General features: G+C 46.2%; 1 protein-coding gene across 1 annotated transcript in view; it reads left to right on the forward strand.

The window, feature by feature from the left end:
• The window catches only part of ARHGEF10L (Rho guanine nucleotide exchange factor 10 like), a 176,564-nt gene that overhangs the window by 128,323 nt on the left and 23,106 nt on the right, over nt 1–25,135 (forward strand). The window contains exons 12-22 of the mRNA XM_068241707.1: nt 1,338–1,447; nt 3,046–3,123; nt 4,409–4,588; nt 6,330–6,446; nt 7,665–7,757; nt 7,844–8,017; nt 10,395–10,540; nt 11,158–11,336; nt 11,890–12,005; nt 12,121–12,254; nt 17,833–17,933. Of these exons, the coding sequence (XP_068097808.1) occupies nt 1,338–1,447; nt 3,046–3,123; nt 4,409–4,588; nt 6,330–6,446; nt 7,665–7,757; nt 7,844–8,017; nt 10,395–10,540; nt 11,158–11,336; nt 11,890–12,005; nt 12,121–12,254; nt 17,833–17,933 (1,428 nt within the window). The remainder of the gene's footprint in view (nt 1–1,337; nt 1,448–3,045; nt 3,124–4,408; nt 4,589–6,329; nt 6,447–7,664; nt 7,758–7,843; nt 8,018–10,394; nt 10,541–11,157; nt 11,337–11,889; nt 12,006–12,120; nt 12,255–17,832; nt 17,934–25,135) is intronic.

Consider the following 25,135-nt stretch of genomic DNA (forward strand, 5'->3'; position numbering starts at 1 on the left):
CTGCTACCCTCAGGATTTAAGCCATTACTAAACACCCACACGCACACACAAGTCTAGCACCTACCACACTATTCAGTAATTTAGTGCAGTTTGTGGGCTCCACTCTTCAGCAGTTGACTTCCACTTCAGATGAAGACTGCCATGATGCCATCTATGCCCAGGGGTCCCAGCTTCCAGTCAAGAGTCACAAGGACTACCTAAAATTACACCATGGACTGCCAGTGGAAGAAGATGGTGTCAACATGTTCCTAACCCAAAGGAGTAGACCAGAGCCTGAAAGAAGGAGTCTACCCTGGGCTACGTGGCCTCAATTTCACTTTGAGTGAAGGCCTGTCTAGTCCAGGCTTACAGAATGCACTTGTGCAACTTTCCATTAGTCTATGGGAGATCGGACCTCTAGAACTAGAGATCGGTGCTGTGAGTTTGGCTATGAAGTGAAGGTGCCTGGGTGAGAAGGTTGTGTCTGGCAGTGACGCTGTACAATGAGATTCCTGGTGACATTATCCACCTCACTGTGCTGGTCGTGTGTCTGGCATTGACCATGTTCAGGGAGATTCCTGGTGACAGTGACACTGTCCACCTCTCTGTGCTGGTTGTGTGTCTGCTAGTGACCATGTACAGTGAGATTTCTGGTGACCGTCACCTCAATCTGCTGGTTGTGTGTCTGGCAGTGACCATGTACTGTGAGACTCCTGGTGGCAGTGACACCGTCCATCTCGCTGTGCTGGTTGTGTGTCTGGCATTGACCATGTTCAGGGAGACTCCTAGTGACAGAGACATTGTCCACCTCTCTGTGCTGGTCGTGTGTCTGCTAGTGACCATGTACAGTGAGATTTCTGGTGACCGTCACCTCAATCTGCTGGTTGTGTGTCTGGCAGTGACCAGGAACAATGAGATTCCTGGTGGCAAGGACACCGTCCATCTCGCTGTGCTGGTTGTGTGTCTGGCAATGACCGTGTACAGTGAGATTCCTGGTGACAGTGACACTGTCCACCTCGCTGTGCTGGTCGTGTGTCTGGCAGTGAATGGGGAAGTGAGCCGCATGAATCACTCCTTGAATAATAAGTGTCAGCACACACTATCCCCTCCTTCCAGAAGACACAACTTCCATCCTCAATCTGTGCAGTCCACTCACACCCAACCCCATGCCCCAAAGCACCAACATGTCCTTTAAGTTCAGGCTCTCTCGCTTCAGCAGACGACGCTCTAGAAAGTCCGTGACAGAGAATGACAGCATTACAGAGGAGAGCTTCTCTTCGGGTAACAGATCCTTTACCCAGGATGACCGAACCGTTTCTCCTCACACGTTACAATTTCCTCTTTGCTTCTTCTCACAGGAGACTCGGAGGAGGAGGAGATGGGATTCCTGGAGGTCAGCGGGCTGGACCTGGAGCTCAACCCTCCTTCTGAATTGGGGCCGATGCCAGAAGGACTCAGTGCTCAGCAGGTGCGTAAGGAGCAATACATACATACTTCCTAGAGGTGATAATGTTATATAAGCCCATAGCTTGAACTTCTATAGATCTGAGGAGAGGTTTCGTGTGGCCTCCATGCACGATTCATCACATCTCCAGTGTTCTCACTCCCTTAAATTAAGACAGAAGTATCTTCTTCTTATTTGGACTTGCGTCCAAATTGTAGGCAAGTGGGAACCAACCAATCAAAATTGTCATTTAAGCAGACTTAACCCAGACGTCTAAAGGGGGCTGGCAAAAGCCCCAGGTAAGTGAAACTTTTTTTTTTTTTTAATAACTCAGTCAAGGTTCCCTTTAAGGTTTTAATACATCAGGCAATGTATGCGGACCACGGCGGGAGACAGTGGACAAGTAAAGTATTACATGCAATGCAATATCGGGACTTGGAAGGGAGGAGGAACTATAGTAATTGTATTGTCTTGGACACGCACAGACCTACTTAAGAGCAGGGGTCTGGTCGCAACAGCGACCTCTGCGACCGCGGGCCGTATGCCAGTGCATGCTGTTACCATTGCGCACCCGATCGACCACGTGGGCCCAACATCTTGCAGCATGTCTGATCGATGCATTTGACCAATTTTGAGCTGAAAACGGTCAAATCGTCGAATGGTCATGCTTGTGGTGGCACCGATTTGCATCCGATTCAATAATAACTATAGAATCAGATGCTCGATGCTCGGATGCCAAGTCGACTGATGTATGGCCACCTTTACAAGGATATTTGCTAATCCCTCAAGTGTTGTGAGGTATTTATTACAAATAATACTTATTGCGCATGTAAAGGACTGGGGTCTCTGCTTGTGTTAAGGTGCCCACTAATGATGCAATCTTGGTTGTACAATTTTACCAAATCTATGTAGTAGAAGGCTAAACTGAGTGAATATCATTTATATGGGTGCTTTAGGTCTCTCATATTATATAGAAGTGGTAAGATTGTACAATCAAGATTGTATGATAAGTGGGTACCTTAAAGGACATCCGAGGTGAAAATAAACTTATAAGCTAAACAATTGTATCTATCATCCTCCTCTTAAAAATTTTAGCTATCTTATAGTTTTATTTTATACTTAAATCTACTTTTTACGTTTTAACTGTTTCATGGTCTCTTCTCAATGACACCTGCATTGAAAGATGCCAGAGCTAAAATCTATGAACTATTGAACCTTTTTTTATTTTTTTCCTTCTCTCAGAAGCCATTTTCTGCCAGGAAAGTGTTTTAATGGCTGTAATTCCTTATTAGCGAGGGCTGCACTAGGTCCAACCCGGACAGAATCTGTCACTTGCATACCCGATTTGTAACTCTTTCAGGCGGAGAAGGAAAAAAAGGAACACAGCATAGTCATTTGTGTGCTTGGCACTGTACATACACGTGTCTATCTCATAATGTCACTTGTCACCTCGGTTGTCCTTTAAGAACGTAAGGAGTATGTTGCAGTGAGGTTGAGGGCAGCACCTCATTGCTATCAGACATAGCTGAAGTCTTGCATTCTGATCATGCATTTTCTGCCTGCTCCACACTCGGACCACCCCTCTGCCTGACCACTGAGATATACCTGCATGTGTCTTCCAGGTGCTGAGACGTCACATCCTCACCTCCATCGTCCACAGCGAGCGCGGTTATGTGGAATCTCTACAGCGTGTGCTTCAGGTATGTCTCTCCCCCTTCCTCAACATTGTGGGGTATTTACAAATGAGGCAATTCCATAGGCATCACTAAGGTTTGGTGCCCCACAGACAGTCGCCAACCACAAAACTAACTCCAGAACATTCTTAGAGTTCTCCCTTGTCTTCCAAACCAATTGTAACTTTATTTTGCGTGCCTATGTATTGTTCTGGTAGAAAGTATTGGACCTTTTTCAGACATCACTAAGGTTTGGTGCCCTACAGAGATCACTTTGATTTGCTTACCTTTACCTACATATATCACTAAGGTTTGGTGCCCTACAGACATGACTAAGGTTTTGGATCCTACAGACATCACTATGGCTTGGTATCCTACTGAAATCACTAAGATTTTATGCCCATAGATATCACTAAGGTTTGGTTCCCTACAGACATCACTAAGGTTCAGTACCCCAAAAAAAGTCTCTAAAGCTACTAACCACAAAACTAACTCCAGAATATTCTCAGACTTCTCCCTTGTCTTCCAAACCAATTGTAACTTTTTGTGTGCCTATGTAATGTTCTGGTAGAAAGTATTGGAACTTTTTCAGACCTCACTAAGATTTGATGCCCTACAGACATGGGTAAGGTTTTGGATCCTACTCACATCACTATGATTTTATTCCCGTAGATATTACTAAAGTTTGGTTCCCTACAGACTTCACTAAGGTTCAGTACCCAAAAAAGAATGCCTAAGGGCCCTTTTCCACTAGCAATCGCTAGCGTTCACGCTGAACGCTAGCGATTGCTGAATCACAATTACCGGCGATTTCCCGACGTTCGCGGCCGCGATTTTGCTATGCTATGCACTGCATAGCAAAATCGCAGCAATTATCGCTCCGCCGCGCGTTCGCGTTCCTGGCAAAAACGAATCGCGGTAGTAGAAATGACCTACCGCGATTCCTATGTTAAAAAGCAAACCGTAGCGATTGTAAAATCGCTAGCGGTTTGCATTTTTGCGATTCAGCCAGCGCAAACGCGCTGGTGGAAAGGGCCCTAAAAGCTACTGACCACAAAACTAACCCCAGACATTCTAAGAATTCTTCATTGTATTCCAAACTTAATTTGCACCAGTTTTAATTGTATTTTTTGTGCCCATATAATGTTTTAGTAGAAAGTATTGGACCTTTACCTGATGTGATCCTGCAATGAGATCCTTACAGGCACTCGAATGTCACCATATGGCAGGTGTAGCATGGGTTCTTTCCATGTTGACATCTAGGTGGCATTACCTTGCCTCCTTCATGATTCAGATGTTTGTTGCCTTCTAGGATTACCGGAACCCTCTGTTGGAAATGGAACCCAAATTGCTGAGTGCCCGCAAGTGTCAGGTGGTCTTCTCCCGCGTGAAGGAGATCCTGCACTGTCACTCTGTCTTCCAGATCGCCCTGGCCTCCCGTGTGGCAGAGTGGGACGCCACGGAGAAGATCGGGGACCTCTTTGTAGCTTCAGTAAGTAAGCCTCCCTTCATTCCTCTAGACCAGTGATGTCAAACTCCAGAACTCAAGGGCCGAAGGTCCTCACACATTTTTGGCACAGCTCAAATTGATTGATGGGACTCATCAAGTAGAATACATTTCTCCATTTCTCAGTCCATCCCAAACAAAGGCATGGATCTGGCCCTCGAGGACTAGTTGGCCCCCCAGCTTTAATCGATGTGCAGTTTTGAATTATGGCCCCCCAGCTTTTATTGCTGTGCAGTTTTGGAGTGTGCCCCCCCTCCCCCCAGTTTTTTGCCTCTATGCAGTATTGGATTGTTGCCCCCTCCCCGTTTCTCTGTCCCCTTCCTTATATGACACATCCCCGGAGGTCACAGCACGGTCTGTTCTATTTTTCTTTGGAAAAACACATTTTATTTTGTGAAAAGCCAGAAGCCGCTCTTGTGACACGGATTTTGTGATTGCACAATTGCCAGAAAGAGGAAGTGCCCAGTTACTTTGTTATAACAGCTGTCTGAGGGGAGAGCGATGCATCTTCTGATTTATTGTGTCCTGCTGAGCACTGACCCGACTCATGCTCTGCTCAGGACTGGAAAACACTGGAGAGTACAGGCAAGATGGAGGCCACTGACATGGGGCATTGTGGGTAATCCCTGCACTTCCGTAATGACCTTTCTGTATGCAAGTTTAAAAAAAAAAACCTGCGCTAAAAGTTAAAAATCAAAATACACATACACACATCATACTTACCTCCCGTGCAGTCTCATCCTCAATCTCCTCTCCTGCATCCTGTTTATCCACTGTGATCAATGGAATTCTCTCCGTCCTCCATTTTAAAAATAGCTATTACCTCATAACCGCTTCCTGGTCAGCACACTGTATCGCCCACTTGAGCCATAGGGAAACATGGACATTACCTTGCACATCAGTTGTCCTTTCAGTTATAACTGGCAGCGACTGATCTATAACTGATATATTTCAGTTCTGACAAAATCTTGTTAGAACTTGAAGGAATCGTTGTTAGAAGAAAGTTGAGGACATTAGAGTGTAAGCTCCTCTGGTGGGAATGGATCAGTGATCTTTGTACAGCGCTATGGAATATATCAGAGCTATATAAATGTATAATAATAATAGTGTGTGTCTGTGGTGAGGACATTAAGCCGCACCGCGATGCTCCTTATCAATTGAGCTGCTGATGCGGCTCGATTGATAAGATCCGGCAGGACGGATCTTCGCACCGCCGATTCCCTGCTCGATCCCCGTGAGGGGACAATGGCAGGGAATCGTGCGGGAGATAAGCGGCGCCGGCGGGGACGAGCGGGCACGAGCGGGGAATCGTATGCGGCGCGGCGAGCGGGGACGCGGAAGAGGCGATCCGGCGGCTAATCGAGCCGCTGGATCGCTGCAATGTCCCTTCGTGTAGATGGGGCTTTAGAGTGTAAGCTCCTCTGGTGCAGAGTCTGATAGGAATGGATCAGTGATCTCTGTACAGAGCTGTGGAATATGTCAGAGCTATATAAATGTATAATAGTGTGTGTCTGTGGTGAGGACATTAGAGTGTAAGCTCCTCTGGCGGGAATGGATCAGTGATTTCTGTACAGAGCTGTGGAATATGTCAGAGCTATATAAATGTATAATAATAATGTGTGACTGTGGTGAGGATATTAGAGTGTAAGCTCCTGTGGTACAGAAAATGCATCTTCTTCCTGTACATCTCACGTGTTTCCTTTGTGTCTCTCTCCTCTCGCTGCAGTTCTCGAAGTCTATGGTGCTGGATGTATACAGCGAATATGTCAATAACTTCACCAATGCTATGAACCTCATTAAAAGGGCTTGTCTGACCAAGCCGGCCTTCCTGGATTTCCTACGGGTAAGATGGGCCTTTCTATGTTCGCACTCTTTCTTTTGCACTGCGGTCCCCTGTCACATCAACCTGTATTACAGTACTAGCTGATTGCCTGGGTATGTATTTGGCTGGTGTTGGCTCCACCCACTTTTTATAACCTGAACACACCATTACTCAATGACTAAGTTTGTGAGCTTTGCGGTCTTTGGCATCAATAATTTGCATTGAAATGAAAGAAATCTGATTGGCTGTGGCTCCACCCCCTTTCTGAAATTGAACCCCAGTCACCCAATGACCAACTGTACCAGGTTTGAAGCCTGTGCCATTAACAGTGCAAGAATGGCAGCAATTAAATATTCCCCTTGAAAATCAATAGGTGAATTTTGATTGGCTTTTGTAGGCTCCACCCACTTTTCTGAATATTAATCCCAGTCACCCAGTGACCAACTGTGCAAAGTTTGAGAACCCTACCATTAATAGTGTAAGAATTGCTGCAGTTTACATTTCCCAGTGAAATTTGTATTTGTCTCCACCCACTTTTTGGTTATGGGGATAAAAAGTATCCTATATGTTATTCCAGATAATGTACTGTGTGTGTGCCAAATTTCATTCAAATCCATTCAGCCATTGTTGCGTGATTGAGTAACAAACATCCAAACTTTCGCATTTATAATATTAGTGAGATAAGCTGGGAGGGGCACTATCAGCCTTACCATGTGATCCTCTGACCCCGCCCACCCCCTTTCCCTGCAGCTGAGACATTAACTCTGTGGCCGTCACTGCAGCTTCAGCTGAAGAGTCTCATTACTTAATTCCTGTCCAGTTCTTCTCCGATCAATATACTGTATAAAGCACTTGTTCTAACACCCTCTCCTGTGTCCTTATAAATAAGATCAGTAAGATATGGTTTCTTATTGCGGGCTGGCCAAAGACCTCGGTGGCTTTTATAAAAACATTGGATAACGTATAGAGAAGGGCTAAATACTCAAACAAAGCGAGAGGATGGAAGTCTTCAGATTTGTAGCTGCAGTGCTAAGCACAAAGAGTTAATTTCACTTAGCAGCAAAGGGAGGAGGTGGGCCTTAATGACTCTATGCTTGGGAAGGAACTCACACTCTCCCGGCAACTCTATCCTGTGAGTTCTGGGTCATGTGACTTTGCCAAGGGGATTTCCTTTCCTCCAAAACAGCTGTGAGTAAAAACCTAATCTGCTATTCACGCTTCTCCGTGTGTCTTTTCCAGAAGAAACAAGCAGCCAGTCCTGACCGAGTGACCCTCTATGGGCTGATGGTGAAACCCATCCAAAGGTTTCCTCAGTTCATCCTCCTCCTGCAGGTAATATTTCCCAGAATCCTCCAGGCTGCTGCCATTCGCTCTCCTCCACCTCCTTCTCTGACCTGTATCTCTGTCGCCCCCCGCAGGACATGCTGAAGAACACCCCACGGGGGCACCCCGACCGCCTGTCCCTGCAGCTGGCGCTCACAGAGCTGGAGACCCTGGCGGAAAAGCTGAACGAGCAGAAGCGGCTGGCCGACCAGGTGGCCGAGATCCAGCAGCTCTGCAAGAGCATCAACGAGCGCAGCTCTCTGCACAAGGTGAGCCCCTCCCCCTGGGTACGGCCGAGGTCCTCGGCATGTGGTACCTGTACTTCTGATGGGTACAGGGGGTACTGGCGTTTTATAAACGTAAATAACTGTAAAAATGTATTGTAGTTTAGACAATGATAAATTATGTTTAAACAAATCTGAATCTACAATTTAGAAGATTTAAACAGCAGGCAATGATTGGAAAGCATGTATTCACAGTATTGTTAATAAATGTATATGTGGGCAGCACGGTGGCGTAGTGGCTAGCACTTGCAGCGCTGGGTCCCCGGTTCAAATCCCAGGCAGGCCACTATCTGCTAGAAGTTTGTATGTTCTCCTTGTGTCGGCGTGGGGTTTTCTCTGGTTTCCTCCCACAGCCCAAAAACATATTGATAAGTTGAAGTGGACCTGAACTCTTCAACAAGACATAAGGAAAACAGAGAAAAATGCACCCTGTATGTATTTAGAGAGTTTAGTCTGTCTAATTCCCCCTCATCTGTGACCAATCACAAGTTGTAATTTAAACCCTCAGCTGACTGGCAAGGCAGAGCAGCTATTTGGTAAACATGGGATGTTAACAATATGTCTGCTTCCGTGAAAGCAGGAAGTATACAAGCTGCAGATTTATTGCAGGATTTGTATCTGCTACAACAAAGAAATGTTTTTCTTTATTGGTTATTATGCTGTTGCTTATATTTTAGAGCAGAGAAGGAGATCTGAGTTCCGGTCCGCTCTAATTGGCTTCCTCCTAAAAATTGGCACTAGACTACAATACATACATAGACATATGACTATTGTAAGGATTAGATTGTGAGCCCCTCTGACGGACAGTTAAAGTGACACTGAAGCAAAAAAAAATTGATATAATGAATTGTATGTGTAGTACAGATAATTACTAGTATATTAGTAGTAAAGAAAATATTCTCATATTTTAATTTTCAGTTATATTGTTTTTTTATAACATTGCATCATTCTGTAACATTTCCAGTTTACACACACATCAGCATTCTAAATTATTTTACAGAGCAGGCTGGTGAACTTTTGAACTCTGCAGAAAAAAAATAAAATACAGTGACAGACAGTTGAGATAATAAGCTTCAGAAGACAGAGCTCTCTGCGACTTTGAAAGTCGGAGAGATCAATGGCTCTTTTGCATAGATAACTGGAGTTTCTTAACTCTTCCTGCACTAGAAACAATATGAGACTCTTATTTATGCTACTAACGTTCTATTTCTTAGCTGTACTACACATGCAATTCATTATATCATAAGATTATTTTCACTTCAGATTCCCTTTAAGTGACAAGACATAAATACTAAATAATAATAATAATATGCCAAGGGGTATGTGAGATAGTCTGTACCATGCCAGGCAGTACTTGGTTAGCACAAGCTTACATAAGTGGTACATACTAAAATGCTATTGAGAAAGGCTTCTCTATGGTATCCAGAGCCATCCCTTTACAAGGTAAGTATCTAACCTGAAGAGTTAGGTTTCCTCTCTCTCTTTTTTTCACAATGGGGCTGACCCAGGACCAGAGCCAGATCATCCACCAGGCAACCTAGGCAGGTGCTTGGGGCCTAGTGGGTAACAAAGGGGCCCACCTGCCACCTGCTATGACCTCTCTCCACTTCAGCTTACCAGAAGGACCAAAATCTACTTATACCATCCCATATAACATATGACATCCGAGGTTAAAATAAACTGATGAGAAAAACAACTGTATCCATAGATATCCCACAGTTTTATTTTATATTTAAATCTAGTTTTTAAGTTTTTACTGTTTCATTGTGTCTGCACAATGACACCTTCATTCAAGTATAGCAGAGCTCAAATCTATGAATTATTAACCCTTTTTATCTTTTTTCTGCTCTCGGAAACCATTTACTGACAGGAAAGTGTTGTATGGCTGTAATTACTTATCAGGGATGGTTAGGCTATAGTCTGACCCAGCCCGACACAGTCCCCACCCAGACAGAAACTGTCACTTGCATACCTGATGTTTAACTCTTTCAGACAGAGTAAGAAAAAAAGGAACACAGCCTAGTTATCTGTGTGCTGGGCACTGTACATACACATGTCTACCTCATCATGTCACCTCAGTTGTCCTTTAATCCATCTTTTCCCAGGACTAGAAAATATTCTTTACTGCTTAGGCCAGTTTAGCATAATTTGGCAACTTTTGCCTATTGCCATCTGGCCATAGAAAGTAGGAGACTGAAGACTGATTCCCTCTGAGTAATGAATGAGATTCCAGTACACGGTTGATCTGATGATGTAGTTGGCAAGGATAGCCAGCAGGTGGCAGCAGAGCTCTAGCACAGGTACTGGGCTGTTGTGTCTCTGATGTCTCATAGCTCTGCCTCTCTGTGTGTTTCTTGTGCAGAGTTTGAATTCGGGGCAGCACCAGCTTCTGCTGTGCGAGACTCTCACCGAGATGGTGTACGGAGAAAAGGGACAGCTGCTGAAATCCAAGGAGCGCAAACTCTTCCTGCTGAACGACGTGCTGGTGTGCGCAAACATCAACTTCAAGTAAGTATACGTGCGTCTATAGCGGGTCATAAGTCTTCTGCAGGGGCGTATCTAGAGGGGAGCAGTCCCTGCGATAGCTGGGGAGCCCAGAGCTGTAAGGGAGTCCAACTGCTACTTTACTCTCTCCAATAACTGGGTCCATCCTTCAGATCAGGGGTTTTTGTGGCTACACTTCATACTATCCTAACATTTGTACAGCGCTTTCACCTTTTGGACTCATAGCACTCAAGAGCTGCAGCCACTAAGGGTGCACTCAAGAGGCTACCCTGCAGTGTTAGGGAGTGTTGCCCAAGGACTCCTTACTGAATAGGTACTGACCCTAGCCAGGATTCGAACCCTGGTCTCCTATAAAGGTGGTGCCCTCTTATTATGGTGAGAAGATTTTGATGGCCACTCTTGTTTTATGGCTTTTGCTAGATGGGGCCCCAGGCTGTGAGGGTCACCAGTTTTCGGCAAGGGAAAGGGTGTGTACATTGGAGGGCCCCTTCAAAGTTTTTCTGGGGCCCCCATGATTTTTAGTTACCCACTTGCGCTGGTTATTGGAGACCTTTCAAATGAATTTCAGTTTTTTTAGTTCTCTTCTAAATGACTCATGCCCCCATTTTCTCTTTTGACAGGGGACAGCCGGATATTGGGAACCTGGTCCCACTCGGGCCACGCTACGTGCTGAAGTGGAATACTGCCCTGGCGCAGCTACACGTGGCAGAGTTTGGGCAGGAGGGGAACGCGTTTGAGAAAGAAGCAGCCTCAAGTCAGATGACCTCCAGCAAGAAACAGTCTCCCTCTGCTGGTCAAAGTAAGTCTTCTGCAGTTTGTGTCTCTCCAGGCAGGAAGAGGGCTGGAGACCCATATCTCTCCTGGCAGGAGGCACGTGTCTCTCCAGGCAGGAGAAGGGCAGGAGGCACTTGTCTCTCCAGGCAGAAGGGCAGGAGGCACTTGTCTCTCCAGGCAGGAGGCACATTTCTTTCCTGGCAGGAGGCACATGTCTCTCCAGGCAGGAGGCACATTTCTTTCCACTCAGGAGGAGGGTAGGAAGCACATAGCTCCAGGCAGGAGGGTGGCAGGAGGCACGTGTATTTCCAAGCAGGAGGGTGGCAAGAGATGAGTATCTCTCCAGGCAGGAAGCACGTGTCTCTCCAGGCAGGAAGCACATGTCTTTCCAGACAGGAGGCACGTGTCTCTCTAGACAGGAGCGGGGCAGGAAGCACATGTCTCTCCAGACAGGAGCGGGGCAGGAAGCACATGTCTCCAGACAGGAGCAGGGCAGGAAGCACAAGTCTCTCCAGGCAGGAAGCACATGTCTCTCCAGGCAGGAGGAAAGTGTCATGGAACCCTCTCTATCTCTGCAGATAAAGTCTCACTGGGATCTCCTCGCCTTTACCAAGAGCTGCAGGACGTGAAGAAGGACCTGGAGGTGGTGGAGCAACTAACCCAGCTGATCAGCACCCTGCATGGCACCTATCAGGTCAGTCCTTGCATGTCTGATGGGTCAGGATGGATGTGTGCAGTGATGCCCAGTACAACTTAAAGGGGGATCCTAAGTGTGATGTTGTGTTTCTGCTCCTCCCTCCCTCCGGTAGAACTTGAACATGACGGTGGCCCAGGACTGGTGTTTGGGGCTTCAGAGGCTGATCCGGCTCAAGGAGGATGAGATTCAGTCTGCCAACAAGTGCCACCTGCGCCTGCAGCTCCAGGTCCCCCGGAAGTCTGACAAGTGAGTGGGCAGCGCTGGGGAGCTAGCGGGGGGGGGGGGGGGGGGGGGGGGGCTGGGGCTTCAGAGGGCCCTCAAGACCTGACATTCCAGATCTTTAGGAGTCTTCGGGTGACGCCTATAGATACGCTATATTCTGGTCCGATCTGTGTACTTATCTTTACTGGTGTAATTGTGCCCCCTGGAGGCGTTAATGGTGAATAGCACTGTGTTCAAGGTGCTCTCTGTACTGAGCATTCTCTTGAATGTGTGGACTTTGTGATGGTACTGGGGGACCCGAGGCGGTCTACTTTTTTTTGGGGGGGGGGGCAGCATTGTGTCATTGTGTGCCTTTTTTTTTAATTTTTTTTTGGGCATAAATATCTAGAGATCAGCTTATCAGCTTGTATAAAATGTAAAATTTATTTTGCCTGATATTTAAATAATGTCATGTTTTCCACATTATATAACATGCTATGCCCATAGTAATAGTAAACTAGCTGCAGTGTGTGCTGATCTCTGCTAACCTCTCATACCCTGTGCCTGTACTGATAGTAAACTAGCTGCAGTGTGTGATGATCTCTGCTAACCTCTCATACCCTGTGACTGTACTGATAGTAAACTAGCTGCAGCATGTGCTGATCTCTGCTTCCCCCAGTATGTACAGTATAAGCTGTTACTCTGTTCCTGTACTGATAGTAAACTAGCTGCAGTGTGTGCTGATCTCTGCTACCTCCAGTATGTACAGTATAAGCTGTTACTCTGTGCCTGTACTGATAGTAAACTAGCTGCAGCATGTGCTGATTTCTGCTGCCTACAGTATGTACAGTATAAGCTGTTACTGTGTGCCTGTACTGATAGTAAACTAGCTGCAGTGTGTGCTGATCTCTGCTACCTCCAGTATGTACAATATAAGCTGTTACTCTGTGCCTGTACTGATAGTAAACTAGCTGCAGCATGTGCTGATTTCTGCTGCCTCCAGTATGTACAGTATAAGCGGTTACTCTGGGCCTATACTGATAGTAAACTAGCTGCAGCATGTGCTGATTTCTGCTGCCTCCAGTATGTACAGTATAAGCGGTTACTCTGGGCCTGTACTGATAGTAAACTAGCTGCAGTGTGTGCTGATCTCTGCTACCTCCAGTATGTACAGTATAAGCTGTTACTCTGTGCCTGTACTCATAGTAAACTAGCTGCAGTGTGTGCTGATCTCTGCTGCCTCCAGTATGTACAGTATAAGCGGTTACTCTGTGCCAGTACTGATAGTAAACTAGCTGCAGCATGTGCTGATCTCTGCTGCCTCCAGTATGTACAGTATAAGTGGTTACTCTGTGCCTGTACTAAAAGTAAACTAGCTGCAGCATGTGCTGATCTCTGCTGCCTCCAGTATGTACAGTATAAGCTGTTACTCTGTTCCTGTACTGATAGTAAACTAGCTGCAGCATGTGCTGATCTCTGCTGCCTCCAGTATGTACAGTATAAGCGGTTACTCTGTGCCAGTACTGATAGTAAACTAGCTGCAGTGTGTGCTGATCTCTGCTACCTCCAGTATGTACAGTATAAGCTGTTACTCTGTGCCTGTACTGATAGTAAACTAGCTGCAGTGTGTGCTGATCTCTGCTGCTTCCAGTATGTACAGTATAAGCAGTTACTCTGTGCCTGTACTGATAGTAAACTAGCTGCAGCATGTGCTGATCTCTGCTGCCTCCAGTATGTACAGTATAAGCGGTTACTCTGTGCCTGCACTGATAGTAAACTAGCTGCAGAATGTGCTGATCTCTGCCTCCTCCACTATGTACAGTATAAGCGGTTACTCTGTGCCTGCTTTTAATAATAATAATAATAATCCTAACATTTGTATAGTGATTGAGAGCTGCAGCCACTAGGGGCGCACTCAGTAGGCCATCCTGCTGTAGTAGGGAGTCTCGTCCTAGGACTTCTTACTGAATAGGCGCTGGCTTACTGAGCTGACTAGTGATTTCACAGAGGCAGCATGGTGGTGTAGTGGTTAGCACTCTTGCTGTGCAGCGCTGGGTCCCAGTTTCAAATTCCAGCCAGGGCACTTTCTGCATGGAGTTTGTATGTTCTCCCCGTGACTGTGTGGGTTTCCTCCGGGCATTCCAGTTTCCTCCCACTTCCCAAAAATATACAGATAAGTTAATTGGCTTCCCCCCTAAATTGGCCCTAGACCACAATACGTATGTATATAAGTTAATTGGCTTCCCCCCCCTAAACTGGCCCTATACCACAATACGTATGTATTGTGGTCTAGGGCCACTGTAGTACTAGTACACTTTTAAGTACTAAATATTAATCATACTTTCACAGACCAGTGATAAAATCAAGCATGGCTTCACGCCTGAAAAAGTTCAGCTCTAGAGGTAATGCTGTCTAATAATCAGCAGGGTTGCTTTGAGGATTTGCACTGCCCAGTTTTTACTGTATTAGGGCTGGATTCACTAAAGCATGATAACTCAAATATCACACCTTATCAAAGGTAACACGCCTTATCAGAGTAGCATAGCGAGCGCTACAAACTTATTTCTGCTAATTGGCAATGGCACTCGTCCTGTCCTGAGCCCCTGCGGGTTCCTAGTGCTCGCTATGCTACTCTGATAAGGTGTGATATCTTTGATAAGGTGTGATGTTTGAGTTATCACGGCTTAGTGAATCAATCCCCAAGTTCTTTCATGGGTAGGACTTCTGAATGGAAAGTTAACAACTTTTGTTTCTCAGCTTCTGCGTAACGAAGACTGGCCAATCAGAAACGAGGAGGCAGCAGTATATACAGGGCCGGATTTAGGCCAAGGCCACCTAGGCCATGGCCAAGGGCAGCAAAGCAGCAGGTTAAACTGGTGCAGCATTTGCAAGCTTGCAAATGCTGCAATGCAGGGAAATCAGGTAACCGTAAATTCGGGCGCAGGAGGCTAGTGGACAAATCGGGCGCCGCCATTCACTCCCATAATAAATATCGTTTAATGGGCGCCCGACAGGAAAAAAGGGCGCCGGAGAAAAATAACGTTTTAAAAGTGGCGCCCGGAGACTTAATGTTTTATAACTGCTTCTCATGGTTACACATTATTTAATGATTTACACATTTTTTAATATTATTTTTAAACGAAAAACAGTACAATATTTTTTTCAAACATTATTTTTAAACGAAAAACAGTACAATTTTTTTTCAAACGTTATTAATGCTTATCACAGGGGGGTCTTAGGTTTAGGCACCACCAGGGGGTTCTTAGGTTTAGGCACCACCAGGGGGGTCTTAGGTTTAGGCACCACCAGGGGGGTCTTAGGTTTAGGCACCACCAGGGGGGTCTTAGGTTTAGGCACCACCAGGGGGGTCTTAGGTTTAGGCACCACCAGGGGGGTCTTAGGTTTAGGCACCACCAGGGGGGTCTAGGGGTTAGGGGTAGGTACAGGGAGGGTTACTTACTAATTTTTTGTAAACGTTATTATACGTTTCACTTTTTAAACGGAAGATTAACGTTTTCACAATTGACGATTTCATGAACATTATTTAATGATTTATAACTTTATAAAACATTATTTTTAAACGAAATATAGTACATTATATTTTTAAACGTTATCCATGTTTATCGTTTAAAACCCCGCGCCCTTTTTTCCCAGCGCCCCTTTTTAACGTACGCGGGAAATCAGGCTGACTGCGGTACTCTGCTGCTAGCCACCTGTGCAGCAGCCACCTTGCTCTCTGTGCATGTTTGCATTGTGGCCGGTGGCTATGGAGTTGGGCAGCATTGGAGACAGAGGGGAAGAGGAAGCTTCTGCACTGGAGACGAGCAGAGAAATGAGTGACACTGATGGCTGCTGCGGTGTGGAGGCGAGCTGTACTGAAAGAGGGGGAGTGGGAAAGGGAGGGATTAAGGGAGTCCTCAGGCAACCTATACTGGAAGGGGGTCATCAGGCTACCTATACTGGAGGGAAGGGGGAGGGGTCATCAGGTTACCTATACTGAAGTGGGCGGCTGGTGGCCTTGGGCGGTAAAGAGTACAAATCCGGCCCTGAGTATATATACACTAATATCTGTCTTTAGTGATGCAATCCTCCGCAGTTTCACTTCTGGTCACAGCTGGATTTTCTGGATAACTTCAACCAAAACGATGGCCTCGAAACCTGAGTGATGCAACTTTATTGCCATAAACTCCCAGGCGTCCAGCCAGGCTGCTATAAAGGAAAACTGGCCGCTTCCATACTCTGTTCAGTGCTAGTTAAAGTGGACCTGAACTCTTGCACAAGTCAGAAGGAAAACAGAGAGAATTGTACCTTGTATGCATTTAGAGTGTTTAGCCTGTCTAATTCCTCCCCCCCCCCCCCATCTGTGACTAATCACAACTGTAATTTGATCTCTTGGCTGTGTCAGCCGACTGCCTCTACAGAGCAGCTTATTTGTAAACACATGATGTTAAAGAGGAACTCCAGTGAAAATAATGTAATAAAAAAGTGCTTCATTTTTACAATAATTATGTATAAATGATTTTGTCAGTGTTTGCCCATTGTAATATCTTTCCTCTCCCTGATTTACATTCTGACATTTATAACATGGTGACATTTTTATTGCTGGCAGGTGATGTCACTGGAAGTAGCTGCTGCTTGCTATTTTGGCAGTTGGAAACCCCTGTAAAAATCTATTTCCCACAATGCAATGAGGTTCACAGACAGGAAACTGACAGGAGTACCAAGGTCCTCAGAGTTTCTTGTGGGAGGGGTTTCACCACAATATCAGCCATACAGCGCCCCCTGATGGGCTGTTTGAGAAAAGGAAAAGATTTCCCATGGGAAAGGGGGTATCAGCTACTGATTGGGATGAAGTTCAATCCTTGGTTACGGTTTCTCTTTAATCTTATGTCTGCTTCCATGAAAGCAGGAAATACACTGCAGACCTATTGCAGGATTTGTATCAGCTGTAACAAAGAAATAAGTGCTAGTATGCTGTTGTTTATCTTTTAGAGCAGAGAGGAAGTTCTGAGTTCAGGTCCGCTTAAACGAAGTAAACACGGAATTGGACAAGGCACATTCTAAAGCTGGCTATACACTTATAGAGTTCCACCATATGTCCCAAAACAGACAATTGCTTTCTGAAACTAGGAATCCATTCAGAAGGCATTGATTCCTACAACACAGCACATTGATTTTTATTTTTAATAGATTCCAGGAGGGAATCTATTGTAAATAAATTGATTCATAGGGTTGCACTATTCGATACAGTGCAATGCTATGGGTTGTCAGTGTACCTATCTACGTCAATCCTACCTGCCCCCGATCCACCCAGATTTTCCACCTTGTGCGATTGAAACTTTGGTCAAAACCGATTGAAATTGCTTAAGAGTTTAAAGGAATCTATTCTTATCCGGTGCAGTCATAGTGGTCGAGGCTGCAGGGAATGGAGTGGGAAAATCAATGTGTGTATGGGCACCTTAACCGCCATCATGGAGGGGTTAATGGTCCCCTCTGTACTCTGCATAGACCACATGTCATACATTCAGCCATTTTGTCTCCTGTCAGCCATATTTCCCACACAGCTGTTGTGCTCCCTGCCTGCCAATCATCTCTGATCTCTCCTCTTTTCTCCGCCTCCCAGGTCTGGGCGTCCAATGAGCTTCATAGTTCTCTTCCTCACGCCGAATCCTCTGAGTAAAATCTCCTGGGTGAACCGGATGCATCTGGCCAAGATTGCACTGAGTAAGTCTTGCGGGCGATCCCAGCACAGCGGGGGGTAACGAGGGGAGACAGCTCTAGGGTGGATCTGTGGACGATCTTCTGGGCTTTCCAGTCCAATCTAAGAATTCTAGAATGTATCCTGATGAATTCTAAGGGCACGTACACACATCCAATTTTGATTGGTCAATGCGTTTTCGTTTTTTACCATTTCCATGTAGTATGAGGTCTTGCCTACACAATCTGCTTATAGTGTTTACAATCTGTTGGCCCTGCGTGAAGATGGTCAAATTGGCTGTTTGGATGTGTTTACAAGCGCCCTAGGGGTGCCCATGCATTACTCGATTTTCCGCATCGATATCCGGTCATTTCTATCATAATAATCTAATCTGGCAGATATCGATGCTGCAACACGGTCACCCGATCAGTCGGATGAAGCCGGTTAAAATGATCGATCGGGCATGCTGGAAAATCTGGATTGCAAGGTCTCGATCGGGTGGGCGTTGGTCCAATGCCGGTCTACCCACAACAGTATGTTCCCACGGGGCCGCTGTGAGTTTTGAAGACTCACGTGGTGCGAATCCTCGTCCCCTCCTATGTCCGGTGTCATTTTAAATTGGACTTAAGTACTGACGTCACTACATATGCCGACGGTGTCTCGTGGTACAGGCGCTCGCTGTGGCAATTCAAAAAGACACGGGACACAGGAGGAGGTGAGAACTTGCACTTGCGTGACAGGTGAGCTTGAGACACTCACCCAGGCCCCGGGAAGGGGGGGGGGGGGGAATGGACAGCCTTGGCAGGTGGAGGTGGCAGAGCCAGGACGATTTCCAATAAATGCTATGCAGATATAATAATAATTCCAGTATTTGTTCAGCGGTTTTCTCCTGTAAGACTCAAAGCGCTTGTGAGCTGCAGCCACTAAGGCGCGCTCTATAGGCAGTAGCAGTGTTAGGCCTGGAAACCACTATAAATCGCTAATCGCAATCGCTAGCGTTTTGTAAGCGATTTTAAAAAAGTGTAAGGTTTTTGCCAGCAGTTGTGTAGCGATTAGCGTTTTTAATTCTGATTGGTCCTTTCAATTATTTTAAGTGTGCAGTAACTTCAAAATGCTAGCAAAATCGCTCTGTGCAGGTTTTGATGAACGATTACCCCAGCGTTTATATATTTACACTAGTAAAAAGGCCCAACCGTTAAAAACCGGGCGCTAGGTCACAGCCGCTACCCCCCGCAATGCGCACATACACGTCCCGCTTGTTCGTTCCCCACCACTGTCTGAAGTATATGCACACAGGGAGCTGCTTGCTTGGCAGTTGGAAAAAGCTGTTATTTCCCACAATGCAATGAGAACGTCAGTGAGCCACAGACAGCAAACTGTCAGATCCGGCCCTGTGTCCTAACTGCCCTGGCTGCGCACATGCTCAGTACAAATAACCCAGGGACACACAACCATTCAGTTGATGACGCAGGGACACTTGCATTTTATTGTATAGGATTGGAGAAACGCTAAACGCGAAAAATGCTGCATGTCCTGCGTTTTGCGATTTGGTAATCGCAATCGCTCCAGTGGAATTTGGCCCATCCATTAACATTAGCTGAGCGTTTAGGGAAATCGCTTGCGGTTTGAAACGCTCCCTAAACGCTCAGAAAATCGCTCTAGTGGGTTCCAGCCCTCAGGGAGTCTTGCCCAAGGTCTCCTACTGAATAGGTGCTGGCTTACTGAACAGGAAGAGATTTGAACCCTGGTCTCCTGTGTCAGAGGCAGAGTTCATAACCAATACACTATCCAGCCACTGATATCTGTTGGAAATCTGTCGACAGTGTGTGGGCAGCCAATACATCCCTCTTGGATCAGAGAGAGATCTATCTGTTGGCCAACTTCTAATGCATGGTGCCCTTCAAGCTGGCCACTAACGATCCAATCTTTTTCATCCAATTTTACCAAATCTATGTAGTATAGGGGTAAATTGAGTGCATATACGGAATGGATGATTTAAGCAGTTCCCTTATATTACATAGAAATGATAAGATTGGATGAAAAATATTGTATCATTAGTGGATACCAAAAGGGTGTAGTATGACTGCTTACCTACACAATCTGTTCATAGTAACCTGGCAACCCTCATTCTACATAGAGGAGATAAAATTGGCCAATGATTAGCCAACCAAAATTGGATGTGTGTACCCACCCTAACTTGCACTCAATTTACTTAAAATTGCTTTGCTTAAAATGTGCAGGCATGCCTGTAGTAACAGCATCTCATTCAGTATTTGTAGTGAACACGTGTAACTCTCTCCTTGATCCTCCTTGTCATAACATGCTGATTAATCCTGCGCACCTATCATACAGCACAATGTGTATATCGATTGCTATCTATTACCATGTCTGACAGTCAACATCTGACCATAGGCTCAGTGATGGGTTGTTTCCGTTCGGCCTGCAGCACTGATCAGACCTAACTAGAGATCACAGATGTGCGAGTACTGTGAGTTTTACTCAGGGATCAGAGCAGGATTTACAGGAAGAGACCTGAAGAGTCTGGTAGAGTGTAGGGGACACTAGTGCTGTCATACAGCCTGCAGACTGCTGGTAATGGGGGCCAGCTGGGGGGGGGAGTTGGGGAGGGATCTGTCTGTTTTCAGGAGAAGAAAATCAGGAATCCTTTATATGTGATTATGGACCAGTCTACAAATCTGTATGATAATTCAGTCCTGCTTTAACTCTGCCGCTGTACCCATCGACTAGCGTTCTTAAATCTCACATAATTGTAATTTCACATTGAAATTCGGAATTACGATATCGAAATCGGAATGCAAAATTCCTGTGTATGATCATAATTACACAATAAATGCAAAATGTGTGAGGGAACAAGGCAAAGAAGCCGCACGCCAGCACAGTAGCACGGAGCTGCTGGGATGTGGCTTTTTTGGGGGGGGGAGGGGGGCGGGCGGTATCTGGGCTGTCTTCTCACATGCTTTTGGCTTGTATGCACACGTTTGTATGCAAAAAACAGTTTCCGATGGCCGCCTTTGTAATTTTGCACAAACATGCAAAATTTATGTAAGGATAACATGAAATCAATTCAATTTTCAAAATCGTAATTACATATAATCATAATTGAGGCATTTTACAAAAAATGTAGCTAAATTAGCACATTACGTCCATCACCGTTAGCGACATTCTGTGTGGCGGCTGAAGACCGTGTTAAACCGCGGGGGGGGGGGGGGGGGGAGCAGGATGGCCGTTCTTTGTGTAAGATAACGTTGAGGAGGGGAGGGAGACAGTCGAGGGGTGAATCGACTCTCTGGGAAATAACTGCCACAAATGGCTTTCCACTACGCAAGCAGTTTGGCAGCTAGTTAGAATAACGAGCGGTCTGCGAGGAATAGCGTCAGCACCGCGAGCGACGCTCTCCTGCTTCATCGGGGCTTTGCGGATGCTGAGCCCTCTCTCCGCGCCTCTTATCTTCCCTTCTCCGCCACCTGCAAGCCAAATAGCAGCGCATTTGTTTTAATTTAGTCGGCAGGCGCACTTTCGAACGCCCCGATCACCAGATGACTGCGCTTAGCGGCCCGGACCAATTTTTTTTTTCTTCCGTATTTTTTTTTTTTACTTTTTATATCTACCGAACCCAGAGGGAAGAGAAGTGTAACTCGTTAAAAAAGACCATTCTCGTTTAATGGGAAGAAATTACTTTTTATGCTTGATTGCAAACTCTGCGTGGCAGCGAAGGAAACGGCTCACCGCGGGCGTCTCTGGCTGTGAAAGAGTTAACCGTACGTCCGAGCTCACATTTTGTTCTGAAGTTTTATGAACTGTTTTTTGTTTTTTTTTCTTTAAATAAATATTTATTTGAAATACAGGATAGAAAATATTGAAGTAATAAGAAAATTAGCTGCAAAGTGTACACACACACACACACACACACACACACACACACACACACACACACACACACACACACACACACACACACACACACACACACACACACACACTACACACACACACACTACACACACACTACACACACACACACACACACACACACACACACACACACACACACACACACACACACACACACACACACACACTACACACACTACACACACACACACTACACACACACTACACACACACACACACACACACACACACAGACACACACACCACACACACACTACACACACACTACACACACACACTGCATACACACACACCACACACACACACCACACACACTACACACACACACCACACACACACACACACACACACTACACACACACACACACACTACACACACACACACTACACACACACACACCACACACACACACTACACTACACACACACACTACACTACACACACACACACTACACACACACACACTACACACACACACACTACACACACACACACAGACACACACACCACACACACACTACACACACACTACACACACACACTGCATACACACACACCACACACACACCACACACACTACACACACACACCACACACACACACACACACACACACACACACACACACACACACACACACACACACACACACACACACTACACACACTACACACACACACACACACACACACACACTACACACACACTACACACACACACACACACACACACACACACACACACACACACACACACCACACACACACTACACACACACTACACACACACTACACACACACACACACACACACACACACACACACACACACACACCGACACACACACCGACACACACACCACACAGACACACACACCACACACACACTACACACACACTACACACACACACACAGACACACACACCACACAGACACACACACCACACAGACACTACACACACACACACACACACACACACACACACCACACTATACATACACACACACACACACACACACACATACATACATACACACACACACAGACACACACACCACACAGACACACACACTACACACACACACTACACACACACTACACACACACACACACACACACACACACACACACACACACACACACACACACCCCACACTATACATACACACACACACACCATATACACACTACACACACACACACCACACTATACATACACACACACACACACACACACAGACACACACACAGACACACACACAGACACACACACACACACACACACACACACCACACACACACTACACACACTACACACCACACTATACACACACACACACACCACACTATACATACACACACACACACACACACACACACACACACACACACACACACACTTCTCCAGAGAGGAGGATTGGAACTCCTTTCTTAACCAACCAACGGTTTTTCCTTTTAATGAGCATTTTACATAACCATATCAGGAGAGGAGAGTTAGTTAGAGGAAGGAGCAGAGTCCTCCAGCAGCACAGAGTTTATCAGGAGAGGAGGGTTAGATAGAGGAAGGAGCAGAGTCCTCCAGCAGCACAGAGTATATCAGGAGAGGAGAGTTAGTTAGAGGAAGGAGCAGAGTCCTCCAGCAGCACAGAGTATATCAGGAGAGGAGAGTTAGTTAGAGGAAGGAGCAGAGTCCTCCAGCAGCACAGAGTATATCAGGAGTGGGAAGTTAGATAAAGGAAGGAGCAGAGTCCTCCAGCAGCACAGAGTATATCAGGAGAGGAGAGTTAGATAGTGAAAGGAGCGGAGTCCTCCAGCAGCACAGAGTATATCAGGAGAGGAGGGTTAGAGGAAGGAGCAGAGTCCTCCAGCAGCACAGAGTTTATCAGGAGAGGAGAGTTAGATAGTGGAAGGAGCAGAGTCCTCCAGCAGCACAGAGTATATCAGGAGAGGAGGGTTAGAGGAAGGAGCAGAGTCCTCCAGCAGCACAGAGTTTATCAGGAGAGGAGAGTTAGATAGTGGAAGGAGCAGAGTCCTCCAGCAGCACAGAGCATATCAGGAGAGGAGAGTTAGATAGAGGAGGGAGCAGAGTCCTCCAGCAGCACAGAGTATATCAGGAGAGGAGAGTTAGAGGAAGGAGCAGAGCCCTCCAGCAGCACAGAGTATATCAGGAGAGGAGAGTTAGATAGTGGAAGGAGCAGAGTCCTCCAGCAGCACAGAGTATATCAGGAGAGGAGAGTTAGATAGAGGAGGGAGCAGAGTCCTCCAGCAGCACAGAGTATATCAGGAGAGGAGAGTTAGATAGAGGAAGGAGCAGAGCCCTCCAGCAGCACAGAGTATATCAGGAGAGGAGAGTTAGATAGTGGAAGGAGCAGAGTCCTCCAGCAGCACAGAGTATATCAGGAGAGGAGAGTTAGATAGTGGAAGGAGCAGAGTCCTCCAGCAGCACAGAGTATATCAGGAGAGGAGAGTTAGATAGTGGGAGGAGCAGAGTCCTCCAGCAGCACAGAGTATATCAGGAGAGGAGAGTTAGTTAGAGGAAGGAGCAGAGTCCTCCAGCAGCACAGAGTTTATCAGGAGAGGAGAGTTAGATAGTGGAAGGAGCAGAGTCCTCCAGCAGCACAGAGTATATCAGGAGAGGAGAGTTAGATAGTGGAAGGAGCAGAGTCCTCCAGCAGCACAGAGTATATCAGGAGAGGAGAGTTAGATAGTGGAAGGAGCAGAGTCCTCCAGCAGCACACAGTATATCAGGAGAGGAGAGTTAGATAGAGGAGGGAGCAGAGTCCTCCAGCAGCACAGAGTATATCAGGAGAGGAGAGTTAGAGGAAGGAGCAGAGCCCTCCAGCAGCACAGAGTATATCAGGAGAGGAGAGTTAGATAGTGGAAGGAGCAGAGTTCTCCAGCAGCACAGAGTATATCAGGAGAGGAGAGTTAGTGGAAGGAGCAGAGTCATCCAGCAGCACAGAGTATATCAGGAGAGGAGAGTTAGAGGAAGGAGCAGAGTCCTCCAGCAGCACAGAGTATATCAGGAGAGGAGAGTTAGATAGAGGAAGGAGCAGAGTCATCCAGCAGCACAGAGTATATCAGGAGAGGAGGGTTAGATAGAGGAAGGAGCAGAGTCCTCCAGCAGCACAGAGTATATCAGGAGAGGAGAGTTAGAGGAAGGAGCAGAGTCCTCCAGCAGCACAGAGTATATCAGGAGAGGAGGGTTAGATAGAGGAAGGAGCAGAGTCCTCCAGCAGCACAAAGTATATCAGGAGAGGAGAGTTAGATAGAGGAAGGAGCAGAGTCCTCCAGC

This window comes from Hyperolius riggenbachi, chromosome 6 (genome assembly GCF_040937935.1).
Source record: "Hyperolius riggenbachi isolate aHypRig1 chromosome 6, aHypRig1.pri, whole genome shotgun sequence".
Taxonomy (NCBI): domain Eukaryota; kingdom Metazoa; phylum Chordata; class Amphibia; order Anura; family Hyperoliidae; genus Hyperolius; species Hyperolius riggenbachi.